We start from the raw sequence: 15037 nt of genomic DNA, 5'->3' as shown, positions 1-15037 counted from the left end.
ATACTGAAGTTATAATACTGAAGAAATATAGTGTTGGACTTTATATTTATACTTATTTATAACAATATTACCCACACTGAGCTTCACAATTAGTTCACACCTAATGCTAAAAGCTCAACAACTGACCCTGCTTTTGCAGGTAGACGGGAAGAACGATTACTCCCACATTGCACTGGATGACCAGTTTCTAAAGGATTTTTTGTTTTTTATTAGGATGGTCTTTTTAATTGTCAAGAGCAAATCTCTACTGCACAAAAATGAGTGTGGAGAACCCAAGAGGGACACTTACGAACGACGCACAAAAGCATTGAAGGTTCCCTGGACATGAAAGTGTACAACTGGAACAAATTAGTCTGCCATGTATTTCAATATATTTTCACTGGGATGGAGATTGAGTCAAATAAACAGGTTAGTAATGTGATGAATAATCCAAATTCAAGACTTAATCTTATACACATCCCACCATAATCCATAGCCTAAAAGTTATTCAAAACCTCAAAGACTTTAGACAGTATCAGGAGTTGAAAAGGATTAAAATTTGCTGCCAATTGAATGATGAAAAACTACATCCTTGAATATTAAGAATGATGTTATTATTTAGTTCTGCATCATTGCCAGATAAAAAGTATAAAGTATTTGTGCTTGTGTAATAAATGCATTAATCTGATAATAATGACATTTTTTTTTCTTTGGGACTTGCTGAATCACATTTCTTTTTCTATAGCTATTTAAATCTGCATCTGGATGAGTAAAGAGGTACTGTACATACTGTATTTGATGCTGGTTTTCTCTTGATGGATATTTGAACACATTATAAGTTATCCAGAGCAGTAGTACAAAAGAGAGAGAGAGACCCTCCACTCTTCACTGCCCTCGATCAGAAACATAACGATGTGCTGAAGGCTGACGAGCAATTAGCCGATCACTGGGAACAAAGCATAGTGGGTCTGAAGGTATTGTAGGAGTGAAGAGAGATGGCTGCTCAGTCTCTACCCATCTTGATGAGACTTTGTCCTGAAGCTTCTCCGTCACCTTCAGGAGTCAGACGATTTACAGCCCTGCTCCTTGGCGCGAGTTGAGACATTTGTCAGCAGAGATGGAAATGGGTCACTGGGGAGCATTACACTGAGAAAATTAATCAGCCCCTCATCACCGTTCTTAATTCAGATGCAATTGAAATCAATTTATGTTGAAGCAAGAGTCATTTCCAAGCAGTAAATATCTGGACACAGTTCATCCAATGCAGCCCAAGGTCATTCCATGACAAATCAGGACAGCCTCAAAGCAACTCTACCTCACGTTTTAAGTAAAGATTTTACTTGGGATGCAACAAAATGCAACCGACTGAACCAGTGTTAAAGAGGCCGCACATTCAGATTTTCACCACAAATGTATTATTTTATACAGTATACAAGGATGCACTTGAACTAGAGACTTGGTCAGAATGTTATTCTGGTTCTCAATAATTTACTGAATTGAATTCAATCTTAATGGAATAAAGTAAATATCATTTTATATTAGAATATGACTTAGGGAAAGTTCTCCGTGTTTGGGAAAAAAAAAAGATCAGAAACAGAAAAATTAAATCAGACAAAAATAAAATCAGAACTCACAGTCAACTTCTGTGCAACGCAAATGTCCTTGCATTTAAAATGTGATCTGTGAAATTTGCATTGCAAACCACACTGACACAATATTTGCATATTCTGAACTACAAATAATTTCATTTGTTTTTAAAATTTGGGAAAGCTTCAAAAACATTTCAAATGCAATAATTAGCAGAAGTTGTATACAGCTCTTTTAAGCCCCGGTTCATCAGGAGACAATTTGCAATTTATATCCCTGTCAATTTCCTTGCATTGAACTCAATCAGACTCAAATATTCTGCCATTTAAATACATTACCAACTGAGATAATGACAATAAATACCTTGCACAGATGGTACAAGTTTTGATATACAATTGTAACACAACAGAAAGATTGTATCATGCAAAGTGCTTCCTATATAAGTGATATCATGCACTTTGCTTCCTATATTGGTAAACACCTGGTACTTCTTAAATATATGATTATAGTGTTGTTATTGCATAAATTGTACTACCTTTATGTAATGTTAAATAAAGGCCTCTAACAATGTAATAATAATAAAAAAGTTGTAGCAATATTTGTGTAGACCAGGGATTCTCAATCCTGGGTCATGGAGGGCTGGTGTCAGATTTCTGTCCAACTGGGTTCACAATGAGCTGAAACCTTTCACTTTTTGGCTAAACTAGACATGTTTAATAATTACGGCCCATTCTACGGGTGCTGGTGCTTTAAAGAGACCTAGAAAACCAGTAGGCACACTCACTGGACCAGGACTGGAGATTCGTCATATAGACTTATTCAGGGGTTCCCTATTGCTGCTTCTTAGAAACACACACCTGCTGGTTTTCATTCCAGCCCAAGTTAATTAGCTAATTGAAGCTTTATTTGAAGTAAGAACTTGCTTGATTGCAATACTTGAAAGTTTGTTTCTACTCCAGGATTTGGGATTTTATCTCACTTACAAATTGAAATAGTTAAAAGGCAATCAACAAGTTTGAGAGCCCAACAAAAAAAGTCCAACAGTTCAAATAAATCCTATTATCATGTCATGTGAGGGTTTAATTGTGTAACTGAGAACTCAGCTGGAACAAAAAACCTGCAGATGAGTGTCCAGGAAAAGGGTGGAGAAACCCTGGACTAATATAATTGATATCTGCTGTATGGAAGAGTATTTGGAATGCATGTGGTAAAGGCACATACAGTGCCTTATCATTTGCATTTAGTTTTGGTAGTGAACATATTGTAGTTGCATCTACAAATTAACCATTTTAAAAACCTTTGCATTTGCATTCACTAAAGACAGTTCTGAGCAATTTTACTTGCTTTATCACTATTTATCACTAAGTGCATCAATTTCTGACGTTTTAGGCATGTTGAAAAATCTGCCTCATTTAGTATGCTCGCTCGACTGACGAGGTTAGATGGGGAAGCAGACTTTTATAAAAAGAAAACAAATCAGCATGGAATCACCAGATTTGTTTGATTTCTTCTGAGCCTGTCCAGAGCAAAAAAACACAAACACAGATTGTGAACATCCCTCTTTCCCTCACACCAGCTTGGACTGTTGTGTTGGCTAAAAAGTGGCGGACAAGTCACAATTTCAGATCTGGGAAATCTCTCGCTCTGCAACAGTTCTGCTGTTAGCCAACACACCTTCGCACTTACCCAAGGTGGTGAATGTTTTCCGCATCCCCCTACCCTCTTTTCAAAATACAGCTTTACGTATTGCCAAAACAGGCTTGGAGTTCAACAGTTTCCACATGTCCAAAAGTCAGCATGGTAGCAGCTTCGCGTCTAAAGTGAAAACAATTGCAAAACAACATGCACAGGTCTTGTCTGCAGCCAATTCAAATCAGTCGCCAAAAAATGAGAAGACTTCACATGCCCTGCCAGTACAGCAAATCTTAAAGCCATCTCAGGCACTGCAGATGATCATTTAATTAAGGGCATTCAAATTCACAAGGCTAAAGGAACAATTACAGTATACAGTACTCTGATACTTGAGAGTACATATGGACTTTTGATTTATTATTCACTGAGAAGTTGAACGGGCTTGAATATGCATTTCATATTGTATGAGCTACAGTACTTGAATGCTATATCTACCGTGACTTGCAAATGTATTCACCCCCTTTCAAAGCTGTCCTATTTTATCAAGATACTGTAAAAATCATGCTCTCTATACACATTTTGAATATATTAGGATTATGATCACACTGAACAATTCCCTGTGTGAATGAATTCAAATGTATGTAAAAACATCACTAACTCAAATATGTTGGTTTCATCAATAACATTTGTATTCATCCTCTTTGCAATGGTAATAGGTCAATACTTTAGCAAGATAACTGGAGTAATAACAGCACTAATTCAAAGAGAAGTGAAAAGACCAATAGAAATTAATGTCACCTGGTTTAATTAATTAATGTCCTGAAGCTTTTTCAACTAAACAATTTCAAAACATAGACATACAGTAATTTGAGAGATGTAATGGTACCATTACCTCTGTTTTAGAATGATACTCCAGCAGCACTCCAAACTCCATTCAAGAAGAAATAAGTCCCCATTAAGTACATGGGTAGAGCCAACATATAAACTCTTATGTTTGTCTGACACTCTTGATACATTTCTCTCTGTCAAAACATTAAATCCACAGTACACAGATTCAAAGGCGGCAAACGATTAAACCATATGGGTTAATGAAAGGTTTTTAAAAGTACCTCTCGTGTATTTTCTTTAAAAACTGACATGAAAAAGATAGTAAAAAGAACAATATAAAATTGCATCGATTTAAATCACTGCTTTAATTCAAGCACAGTAAGCTCAACTGTATACAAAGCTTGAAAAGAGGAGATTTGTGACAGGTACAAAAAAAGTTACAAGCAATTTCTGTAATAAATCAACCTACACTATTTCAAGGTCTTTTTTTTTTTGTGGACTTCATCCATGGCCTTATTTTAGCAGACGTCATTCCGCTGCAAAAAGAGAACTGAATGCACTTCTCCAGCACCACATGGGACAAGAAGCTTTACAGCAAGACGGCTATTCTCAAGAGCCTCACACTGCACTTTAGTGCATTCAAGCTGATGTGAGTGGAAGCCTTCCAGGTTCCACTTCAGACTGCAATACCACCCGCAAACGCTGCAGCGGTCATTTCGCTGCTGGACACATTCTGCCTCTCATTTCCTGTGGGAAGTGGAAGAATTTGCTGTACATTTTCCTTTCATGCCAAGACCCAAGAAAACTGCAGGAAGCCCACAGTGCCATCCAAAGATTCTCAATGATCTGCTGACATGGCCTACACACACATACAGTACAGTACGTGTAATATAAGCTTATATTTATATAAACACATTTATACCTGCATTCGATTTTGGAAGTCTAAAGCGGTGTTGCTGAGCTTTGCAGGTTATTGCTAAGATGCTGGTGCTTTTTTTACCCAGTTACATCAGAGCGCACATGGGCTGCTAAAACATAAGGAAGCTGCAGAATCCAACGACTACAGTAAATTTGCTAACCCTCCCCCCCAACCAGAACACAGAGGAACCCACATAAAAAATAAACACTTGCATCCAGTTTAAAGCATCCATTTTGTAACTAAAATTTGATGCAAACGTTGTATATTCTGAGAAATAAGGAATGCGTGTTTCTTTTTAAAAATGGTTTAACTTGGAAGCTGACCAGTTGGATTAATTAAGAGATAGTACATAGCAAGGGCTGAAGGTACAGTAAGTCACCAAGTGGTACCTGTCTGTCAATATCCAGGGATATTAACCCATGTAATTTTTCAGTTTTGGATGATTGCCGTCTCCAGTATTGCTGACTATAAAAAGTGCAGGGAAATGTATTCCTTCAATCACTATAATTCCAAATCTCACCCACAACAACCAAACAGGGGTAATGACTTTCTTTTCTCTCAAACATATCAGAAAATGCTTTGAGCATAATCAAAAGACCTTTCATAAAACAAGAACCAAATAAATGGTTGAACTAGATGAATCGCACTTTATTTATTATAAAATATAATTTGCATCTAAACCAGCCTATAATCTATTGCATCTAAACCTAGGCATATCCCATCCCAGCAAGTGACAGAATGACTGGAGCTCAAACATCCTCTCCCTTGGTGTGCAGGTAAACCACAATCGCTGCACAGACGTAGGGTGCAAATTCAATTTTCCTTTTTCACTGAATGACAGCTTGCGCTTCTGCAAATAATGTAAAAAATGCAGCTGTTAATAATGCAGAGAAAAGACATCTTACAAATGGTTTTCTATCCCTGGTGGGTTTTCATTACACATGAAAGTCATTTAGCTTTTTTTCTATCATCACTTCAAGGCAGACACACAGGTCTGAGAAGCTGACTTACAAAGTCAACCAACGAAACACACGAAAACACTCTGTTCCCTGAGTTCCTTCCCAAGTTTTCAGCCTTTTCCGTACTCACCCTCATCATTATGGAAAGCGCTACTGACTCCACACAGGAAAGCCATGGCACTCTCCCTCTAGCAGGTGAGACTGCCCTGCTGTGAATCCATTCAACACCAGGGCACTAGGAGCGCCCTGCCATAGAGACCAGCTGCTGAACTGCTGTGTATTCCCGACTCCTTGGCAGAATCCCTACAAACCATAGTTTTGTCTGTCCTTTTGCTTAGGAAGGCTGCTCACTCCAGCTGCAGCATACAGCTCGTTCAAGGAAGAACCTGGGGAAGTGCTTGTATGTCCAGTGGAGCAGAGCGTTTTTAATTTAGCTCCTAGACTAAGCGGTCAGAAATTTGGCTGAGGCTCCACATTTCCATGGTTGCATTTATAAGAATGCCAGGGTCCCCTGAAGCGATCGCAAAAACGATTCACACAGTGGTTGGGAGAAGCTGAATTCCAGCAGCGCAGGCGCTACAATCACCTGGCTGCGCACGCTGGTATGAGAAGTATTTCCACAGTCCCTTCAATGGAGCTCAACCTAGGAGTCCGATCAGTTAGCACCACGACATACGCTCAGCCCATGTGCATGCATTTCAAATTATATTAATTAAGCAGGTTAAAAAAAAAAGAGAAAACGGAGCCAGTATTTCCCCAGACGAAACACGTTTTTTTCTGAAAACAGAAACCCCAGTGCTGCAGCCTTCAGAAAACACACCAGTGCTGTCAGGCTGTCGGGTCACACTATACCCAGTCATGCATATGACCAAGCTCATTTAGGAAGGAAGAAGTGGAGATGTGAGCTGTTACTCCTGGCTCATCTTACACAGCAGGGGAAAAGAAAACTCTAGATATCTAATGGAACCATGATAAAGTACTCACAAGAAGCTAATTAATGCACTTCCATGTGCCAGCCCTGAGCACAACAGGGGGTTTGTACACTGATAAACGCCTGAATTTTGAATCTCCACCCCTTAAGAAATACACAGTGGTGACGGATAAAAATAGCATTCAAAAAGAGCGAAACACAGATGCACTGCAAATCAGCATGCTGCCAGTGCTTTCTTATTAAACTTTTACCTTTTACTATTGGTCTTTTATTTGAGATCTTATTTTAAAAAAAACTCCTAAAAGACAAATCTCTTAACTTTCCGTGTTTGCTCAATTGCTGTTTTCCTGACTGACGGTGTTTGCTTATCTGAATAAAAAAGATTTCTGTCTTGCAAGAAAGCACCACCGACCAGCAAGAAGTGCAGAACATGAATGCCACACACACTAAAAAGGAAACGATAGTTATGCAAGAGGACTCAGGTTATGTTTTGATTCTATGTCTAACTTGCAATGGCTGAAAAAACAGATAGGGGCAGGTCTCAAAATAGCCGTGGTGGGAGGTACTTGATTCTGACAAACGCCAGCATAGGCTGGTGCCATTCAAACCTGACAGTCCTGCCACGTTCACACTGGGAGCGAGAGGAGGTCATCTCCTGTGATTAATACCTCTTGGATTTTACTTTGGCAGCTCAAGCAGTCGCTTCATATTATATTTAGTTGAGAACATCACTATCCTTGGCCTGGAAATGGCAAAAAGCTTTTCCATTAAAACTCAGAGGTTTACCTTGAGTAATTTGGCAAAGATCAGTTAACCGTACCTCTCTGACTCTATTTTGGCTGATTAAGCATGACAGAAAGACGAGCCTTTGTGGCTACACCAGGAGGAAGACAAACAGGACTTTTGCCGGAAAAGCACACACAATAAACAAATACATTCCGTTGTTAACATTTTGGTTCTACAGTGATTAATAAAAAAAACTGAAGAGAAACAGCTTTTATGATTCCAGGCAGAGAGCCTCATCAGGTCGAAAAGAGCAGCTTGACATGAAGACACACCATACAGAAAAAGGTATCAGGATTGTGTGGTGTCTTGCCTTGAGTCTTCAAGAGATAGCCAAACTTGGGAATATCACCATGTTGTAGGTGTTCATTTTAAAAGGACTGTATTGCTAAGTATGACTACACAAAACAAATTAGAAAAGACTCCACTTCATTCTAGAAGAATTCTATTTGTTATAATGACTGCTTGACAGGATAGGGGAGGCATACCTGTTTCACTGACCAAACACTTAATTAAACGCTTTGCATTCTTTTCAGTGTCAACCAGGTGTTATGAATCGATGGTGAAGTCAACAATTTCACATCTGTTGTTACAAAACAGCCTTAATAATAATAGCTAACCTGAAACAGCAGGAAGCACATTCCTGCTGCGATACAACATTGTTAACTGTTACATAATTGTGGAAAGTGCTCTGTGGCAAACTGCTTAGAAGAACACTATACATTAGCTATAGAATGACAGAGCTTTAGAGATGACAGTGACAGGGAGAAACATAATGTATACAGTAAGTAAATAAGCTACAATTTTAAATGTTTCCTTCTCTTTCACGACAGTACTGCCAGAGTTAATCCCATCCTATACAACTGTCTGGTGTCTTTAATAAGAATTGCGCAAATGGCTACTCTTTGACCAAGATCCGACAGCATACTTACTTGCTTACTTTCTTTGTAGTGTTCTACAGTGATAGCTACTGAATATGATTTCACACAGCTGTTTCATTATAGAATTTCATGGAGCTCTCAGCTTTGCTTTGAAAAGTTGCTGAATGACCTTAAAATTTCTTGATTCAATTTACAATTATTATTTGTGTTTTACAGGATCATATGGCTCATATCTACAGGCATCAAATCCCTGTGCTTGTCTGCTGCAATATATGCAACATCAGAGAGCAATTAGTGGGTGCAACAATCCAATCCCTGAACTCTTAGAAAAATTAATGATAAAAAATCCTGGTGCTACGAAAATATAACCACTGTATGGCACGCATCCTTTTTCTATATTTCTCTTTCCCTGAAAACTAACATGTCCGCCATAAAATTACTACCACTACCACCATAAAATTCCAAGACAAAGGACACAAATGGCCAGCAGCCATATCACTCTGCAACTCACAACTGGCAACCCACTGAAGCCTGGCCAGTACCTGGATGGGAGACCTCCTGGGAAAAACTAAGGTTGCTGCTGGAAGAGTGGGGCCAGCAGGGGGCGCTCACCCAGCATTCCATGTGGATCCTAATGCCCCAGTACAGTGATGGGGACACTATACTGTAAACAGGCGCTGTCTTTAGATGAGATGTAAAACTGCGGTCCTGACCCTCTGTGGTCATTAAAAATCCCAGGGCATTTCTTGAAAGAGTAGGGGTGTAACCCCAGAGTCCTGGGCAAATTTCCCATTGGCCCTTACCAATCATGGCCTCCTAATAATCCCCATCTATGAATTGTCTTCATCACTCTATTCTCTTCCGCACTGATAGCTGATGTGTGATGAGTGTTCTGGTGCACTATGGCTGCCGTCGCATCATCCAGGTGTTGCTGCACATTGGTCGTGGTGGAGGGGAGTCCCCATTACCTGTAAAGCGCTTTGAGTGGAGTGCCCAGAAAAGCACTATATAAGTGTAAGCAATTATTATTATTATAAAAATGAATGAAATTTGTTATTATTCTAGTATGAAGATCATATTTTAACACACAAAGCAAATGCTTCTTTCATCAGTTTAATGCATCTTGCATTAAACTTACCTGCATTGCACATTAAGCCCTCTAGTTGTCAGTATTTAACATTTAGTAAATATTTAATATTTAGAATTTAAGAATAAATATTATTGTTTTTGTACAATTTAGATCACTTTATTAGCCCTATACAATTTCTTGCATTAGGAATTTGTCTTTTTGCATACCTCAGCTTGCTCTCCATGAGACACAAAGGCACACAGACAGGGAGAGAGAAGCTTGGGGTCAGAGCGCAGGGTCAGCTATTGTACAGCGCCCCTGGAGCAGCTGGGGTTAAGGGCCTTGCTCAGGGGCCCAGTGAAGTAGGACTCCTCTGCCGGCTGTGGGATTTGAACTGGAAACCTTCCAGCCACAGGTACAGATCCTTAGCCACATAGCCACTGCTCTGCCTAAATGGTTACATTAGTCAATATTACTAGAATTGATAAAATGAAAATGCCATGCAATAACAATAATCCATATTTCAACTTGAATTATAGTTTTTAGTGTCCGCTCAAGACATGGGTTATGTTTAGTGTTAGGTCAGGGCATAGCACAGTACATCTGAAGAGTACCATTCCATCAGTTTTAATTTTTTTTTGTTTCTCAACACTTGGAACAATTTAGATTGATAACTTAAGCCAGTGATTTTCTCAATCACATAATTTAGAAAATAATTGCAATGAAAACAAAAAAACGTGTAATAACTCTCAATAACCACAGTTGGCCATTCCTGATTGCATTCAACCAATTAAATGAGTAGATGAATAAAGTGATAAGACAAGTATTCCAAATTTTAACAAATTACTGAACCTAACGGTGACCTATGAAACTGATGGCCTGTAATTCTTCAGGTATGGTGGTTGGTCACCCCTGGGACAATATCAGGCCATGTAAGAAAAATAAATACCTCAGCTTCTTAAGTGAGGTTGCTGTTATGCAGGGATGTTCTTAGAGGCGTTGGATTTCACAAGCCTGCATAATACACATTCAAAATACTAGGCCAACTCAGCACAAATGCATTTCTGTCATAACTCATATCAGGCACAACTAAAAATAATTTAATAAAGCTTTAAACATGTATTACATGTATTCAAACATACACTACTGATTGGTGCAGAGCTTGTAAAGTGTTCAGGCTCATATCAAGTCATCTTGGCATATCCCAGGCTTTCCTTTAGTCACAAATGCTTTCTTCTCAAAATAATTTCTTAACATATTTCTAATCACATCGGGTCATTAGGGAATACAGTAATAAGTGCTGCTTTTGTATTCATAATGGTAAATGACAGTACTGCCATCACTTCATGTCAACTGGATGAGGTAGAGACAACAAATTATAATTTTATGTCACCGGAATATACAAACCCAACAGTAATTATTTGATTTCAGACAAAAGTTTGGATGATTCATTATTTTCTCTGCCAATCAGCGAACCTAGTAAAGAGACATGCCAACCGATAAAATGCCTGTTTAATGGAACCACTCGGTTTAATATGCCATGAGCTGATTACTAATTAATAAGTTAAGGAGCCCTTCGAAGCTTTGCTGATGGCTAAATTAATTCCTCTCTGTAAGCTTTATTATTTCAATCTAAGACCCTTAACAGCTGCTCTGCCTTCACCTCAGACATTGTACAAAAAACTCATTATACAGTTTTATTATACAGTATACTGTATCATTCTGACAATAATTGTGTTAGGCTGGTTTAAGAAGGGGCTGCTATAACAGCAACCTGAAACTAGAGGTCGCCACACAGCATCTAATTTTGGTAATTAGCCACACAGGGTGTCAATTATCTAACTATTGTGCTATTGGTGATGGGTGTAGAATGCACATTCTCACATGGGGTTTAAGAAGGCATGCTTACAGATCCTTTGGACTATACTAGCTTAGGGTGGGATATGACACAGTGTTAACCATTATCATGCTTTCCAAAAACTGAAAGATAAATATGATAAACTATGAGCTAAACAGTATTTGTGTAAGGCACTTCTTTACAGAAAGGGATTTTGATGTCTGTGACAAGACTCCCAGACAGAATGCTGAAACAGATTCTCTGAGTGAGGGTTATGTAGAATCTTGAGGCAGGATCAGGCCAGCAGTGGAGACAAGGCCATGGCCTAGCAGGGGTGAGTCACAGTCTGGGAAACACTTACAGTATACAGACGAGGTCAAGAAACAGGCAAGGGTCAAATCCAAGAGAAAAACAGTTTTCTGAAGTCAGGAACAAAGCAAGAGTCAAAACTTGAGGTAACAAATATGACAGGATCCAAGTTAACGCCCAGGCTGAAGTGAGTTTCAAAACTAAGGAGGGAAGCTGGTCTTCATGATCATGGTCTTTATGATCACTGGAAACTGGTGTGGATGATAACTGCTGGAATGGCGCAGTAGCGGGTTGTCACAGGAAAAGCATTGTAGCTCAGAGAATAGAGTGCAGGTGCAGGGAAATCTATGACCAGGGTTAGAGACCGGCTAGTGCACAGTGAGGAAAAAATAGTCAATCTGAACATTGTATTTTTTTACTGTGCATCACAATCTGGGAGCCTTCAGCAAAAGGCAATACAAGATCCTCAGTTCAATAAGCTAATACAGTAGCAACCAAATGAGCAATATAATAGAAGACAGAAGGAACAATCTTTTAGTGTTTTGTAGTCAGTCTTTAAGTTCTTCAATCCTGTCTACTCAGTTACAGTATATCTGAAACTTACCATATAAAAAGAGCTGTAACTTCAAATTGAGAATGAAGATGTACTATTACAGGAAATTGTAGGTACACGGTGGTTTTTAAACTACCTGTTATTAGGTAATGTCAACCTATGTATATGACAAAGAAGAAAATACCTAATTTTGTAAGGTTTCTTGTGAATGAAGGCAAATCAAATTAGAACTAAGAAAAAGTGGGCTTTAAGATGCTGGGTGTGCAGTAGGTATAGCCAACCTGTACGAAAATACAGCTTGCACACCCTAGCTTTAGTCTGGGGGAAAAAAAAACAAGTGCAGTGGGACTAAATGTTCTGTCTTCTTTTCCATTTTTATTTCACTAAAACAGCCAACAAGCAAGAGCGAACTCACTGAAGCAGTAATGAGTGAATCAAAAACTCCAGTGAAAGCTTTATGAGCCCAAGAGCACCAGACACTCCACATTAATTCTGCACATGCGGATCAATTCCTGCAGGTCTTGATTTGCTGATAACACACCAACAGCCAAAGGACATCATACAGTGTAATAAATAATAACAGAAACATAAAAGAATAAAACATCCACAAGATGCCAGGGTAAAGATATTTCCACATGTGAAGACAACAGGCTTAGAAGAATAGGTTATGCAGAAATCTTTCTGCATAATCGTCATTCAAACATTTGCCTTCCTATTGTTACTGCACTCAAAATCTTAAGAAGGCACTTAAACCTTTTTTTGCTGTATAGATGGGAAAGTATTGCAGAATTAAATCTTTATGTACAGTACTCTATGTGAATCAGTCCCTAATACAACCCAGAAGGTGATCTATGAGTGATTTTGTCTGTCAGGATTTCTTCTATGGCTAATATTACCCCTTTCAGCTCTGTAGCCTCAGGTCATTGCTCACTCATAGTTGCAAATGAGGCTTTGCCAACTGACGTGTGGCCAGTTTCTGATGTTTATTTTACTATTAATGTAAAACTATGCTCTGCCTGCTAGGTCAGTTCCATCATGAGACTCTACTCTATCATCTTAATGGAGCTTATTTTGTAATGTGGTTGCATGCGTTCAAAATGATGGCCACAGCACAGAAGACGTTTTAAGAGTCCTTCACCCCTGGGGAATAAACCGGCCCATTACAGTGAAGTGAAAAATTATTTGCAATGTTTTTCAGGTTTTGTTTCCTTTTGCTTCCAGTAATCTTAGTGGATTAGTGACAGTTACAGCCCTGTAGACCTCTGTCTTGCACTATACACTGGAACATCAGATAAAAGAAGCACTCAGTTTTTGTTGATCGTCAACTATGATTAAATAAAATAAACTTAATTCTAGATCCTATCCCACACTGCCAATTTCTTTCTTTTAACATTTCATTGCAGCCTCTGGTATTTCTCCTGAAGATCAAGACATCTTCATTAACACCCCTTTCTGCTCTAATCCAGTTCCTAACTGGAGATTTATTTTTAACAATGTTGACATTGAATCAGTATATTTTCAGCTGTGTTAAAAGAAAGGGAAATATAAAAGCATTTGGCAGGATTGCCTTCCTGGATGCTTTACAGCACCTTCTTGAACTTAGCAGCTTCACTGAACAGCTTTCAATTGTTGTTTTCATTCAACAGCTGTTCAGTTAGCAGCTTTCAATAACCATCTGAGATCACAGAAATGTCTATTGCAATTATGAGTCACTTGCTTTCAGTAATCCAGTAATTTCAACCTTTCAATAGTCTTTTCTGAGAGGTGTCTTTTATCACAAAGACTATAACAAAGCAGTTCTCTTCATATTGTACTGTACTTCTGTGAGCAAATCCTTTTTAAAGAATAGTACTGTATGTACAAGCACGACTCTTTTCATAAGCTATGTGACTTTATAGTCAGATACTGTATATACAGTACGAACTTAATTTTGTCTCTGACTTATCTAGAACACTACTTGCTAAAATTGTTTTTTTTTCACTTGTTACTCATTCTTATGTAAATAATCTAAAACAGTAGACATACTGACATGCCGGAAAGAGGCTATTTTAAGAGAACTTTTGGGTTGTTAAAAGGTGGTATAATTCAGGGTAAGTAAAATACAGCTGTACTGTGACTTATGGGTTATTCAAATGAATAACACAAATATCCAAATGTTTTATCACTGTTTCATGTGTTTATGAGGGCTTAATTACACATGAAATCTATTCAAACTTTACATGAATGAAAACGTCATAAATTGTTCCTACTTACTACATATCTGCATGCTATTCAGTTATTTCATTATAATAATTCTTTTGTTATATTGTCAAAAAAATCTAGATTCTCACAAAGAAAATAACATTGTACTGAAGATCAAGGGACAAGTCTGTGAAGTAAAAGAATGCTTCTGAATCAATGTCACTCTGCATTTTATTAACAGTGCTATACTGTATATTGACTGTGCAAATTGATGACATAATTGATCTGCTTGTTTGTTTAGACTTATAATTTTTATTTCTTAAGTCAAGCTCACAGGTCAAAATACTCTTCTTCAAGAGTGCTGTTTCAGCACTATACACGGCCTCTCCACAACTTGCTTACCTGTATTATTATTATTATTTCAGGTTAAGCAGCTCAAACTAAGCTAGTTCATCTACTGATGATGAACAGACACAGGTACAGTAGTAATAATCAATCACTCCCCCAAATTAATGTTTTTTCCTTCTCTAGAGATGCAATTGGTTATAATTTTGGCAAAACACCTGAAATTCCATGTGAACTTTTTAAG

General features: G+C 38.2%; 1 protein-coding gene across 12 annotated transcripts in view; it reads right to left on the bottom strand.

The window, feature by feature from the left end:
- Positions 1–15037, bottom strand: part of grip1 (glutamate receptor interacting protein 1) — a 309859-nt gene that overhangs the window by 84941 nt on the left and 209881 nt on the right. The window contains exon 1 of one of the 12 annotated variants that reach the window (XM_088644627.1): positions 6035–6778. The exons of 10 other annotated variants lie outside the window; for them this stretch is intronic. In XM_088644627.1, the coding sequence (XP_088500753.1) occupies positions 6035–6080 (46 nt within the window). In that variant the 5' untranslated portion in view covers positions 6081–6778. Of the gene's footprint in view, positions 1–6034; positions 6779–15037 lie in introns of those variants that run through there. One more of the 12 variants, XM_088644631.1, reaches the window with a different exon arrangement.

This window comes from Lepisosteus platostomus, chromosome 9 (genome assembly GCF_059453375.1).
Source record: "Lepisosteus platostomus isolate fLepPlt1 chromosome 9, fLepPlt1.hap1, whole genome shotgun sequence".
Classification (NCBI taxonomy): domain Eukaryota; kingdom Metazoa; phylum Chordata; class Actinopteri; order Semionotiformes; family Lepisosteidae; genus Lepisosteus; species Lepisosteus platostomus.
Note: the sequence above shows the minus strand (reverse complement) of the source record. Positions and strands in the feature narration are given on the sequence as shown.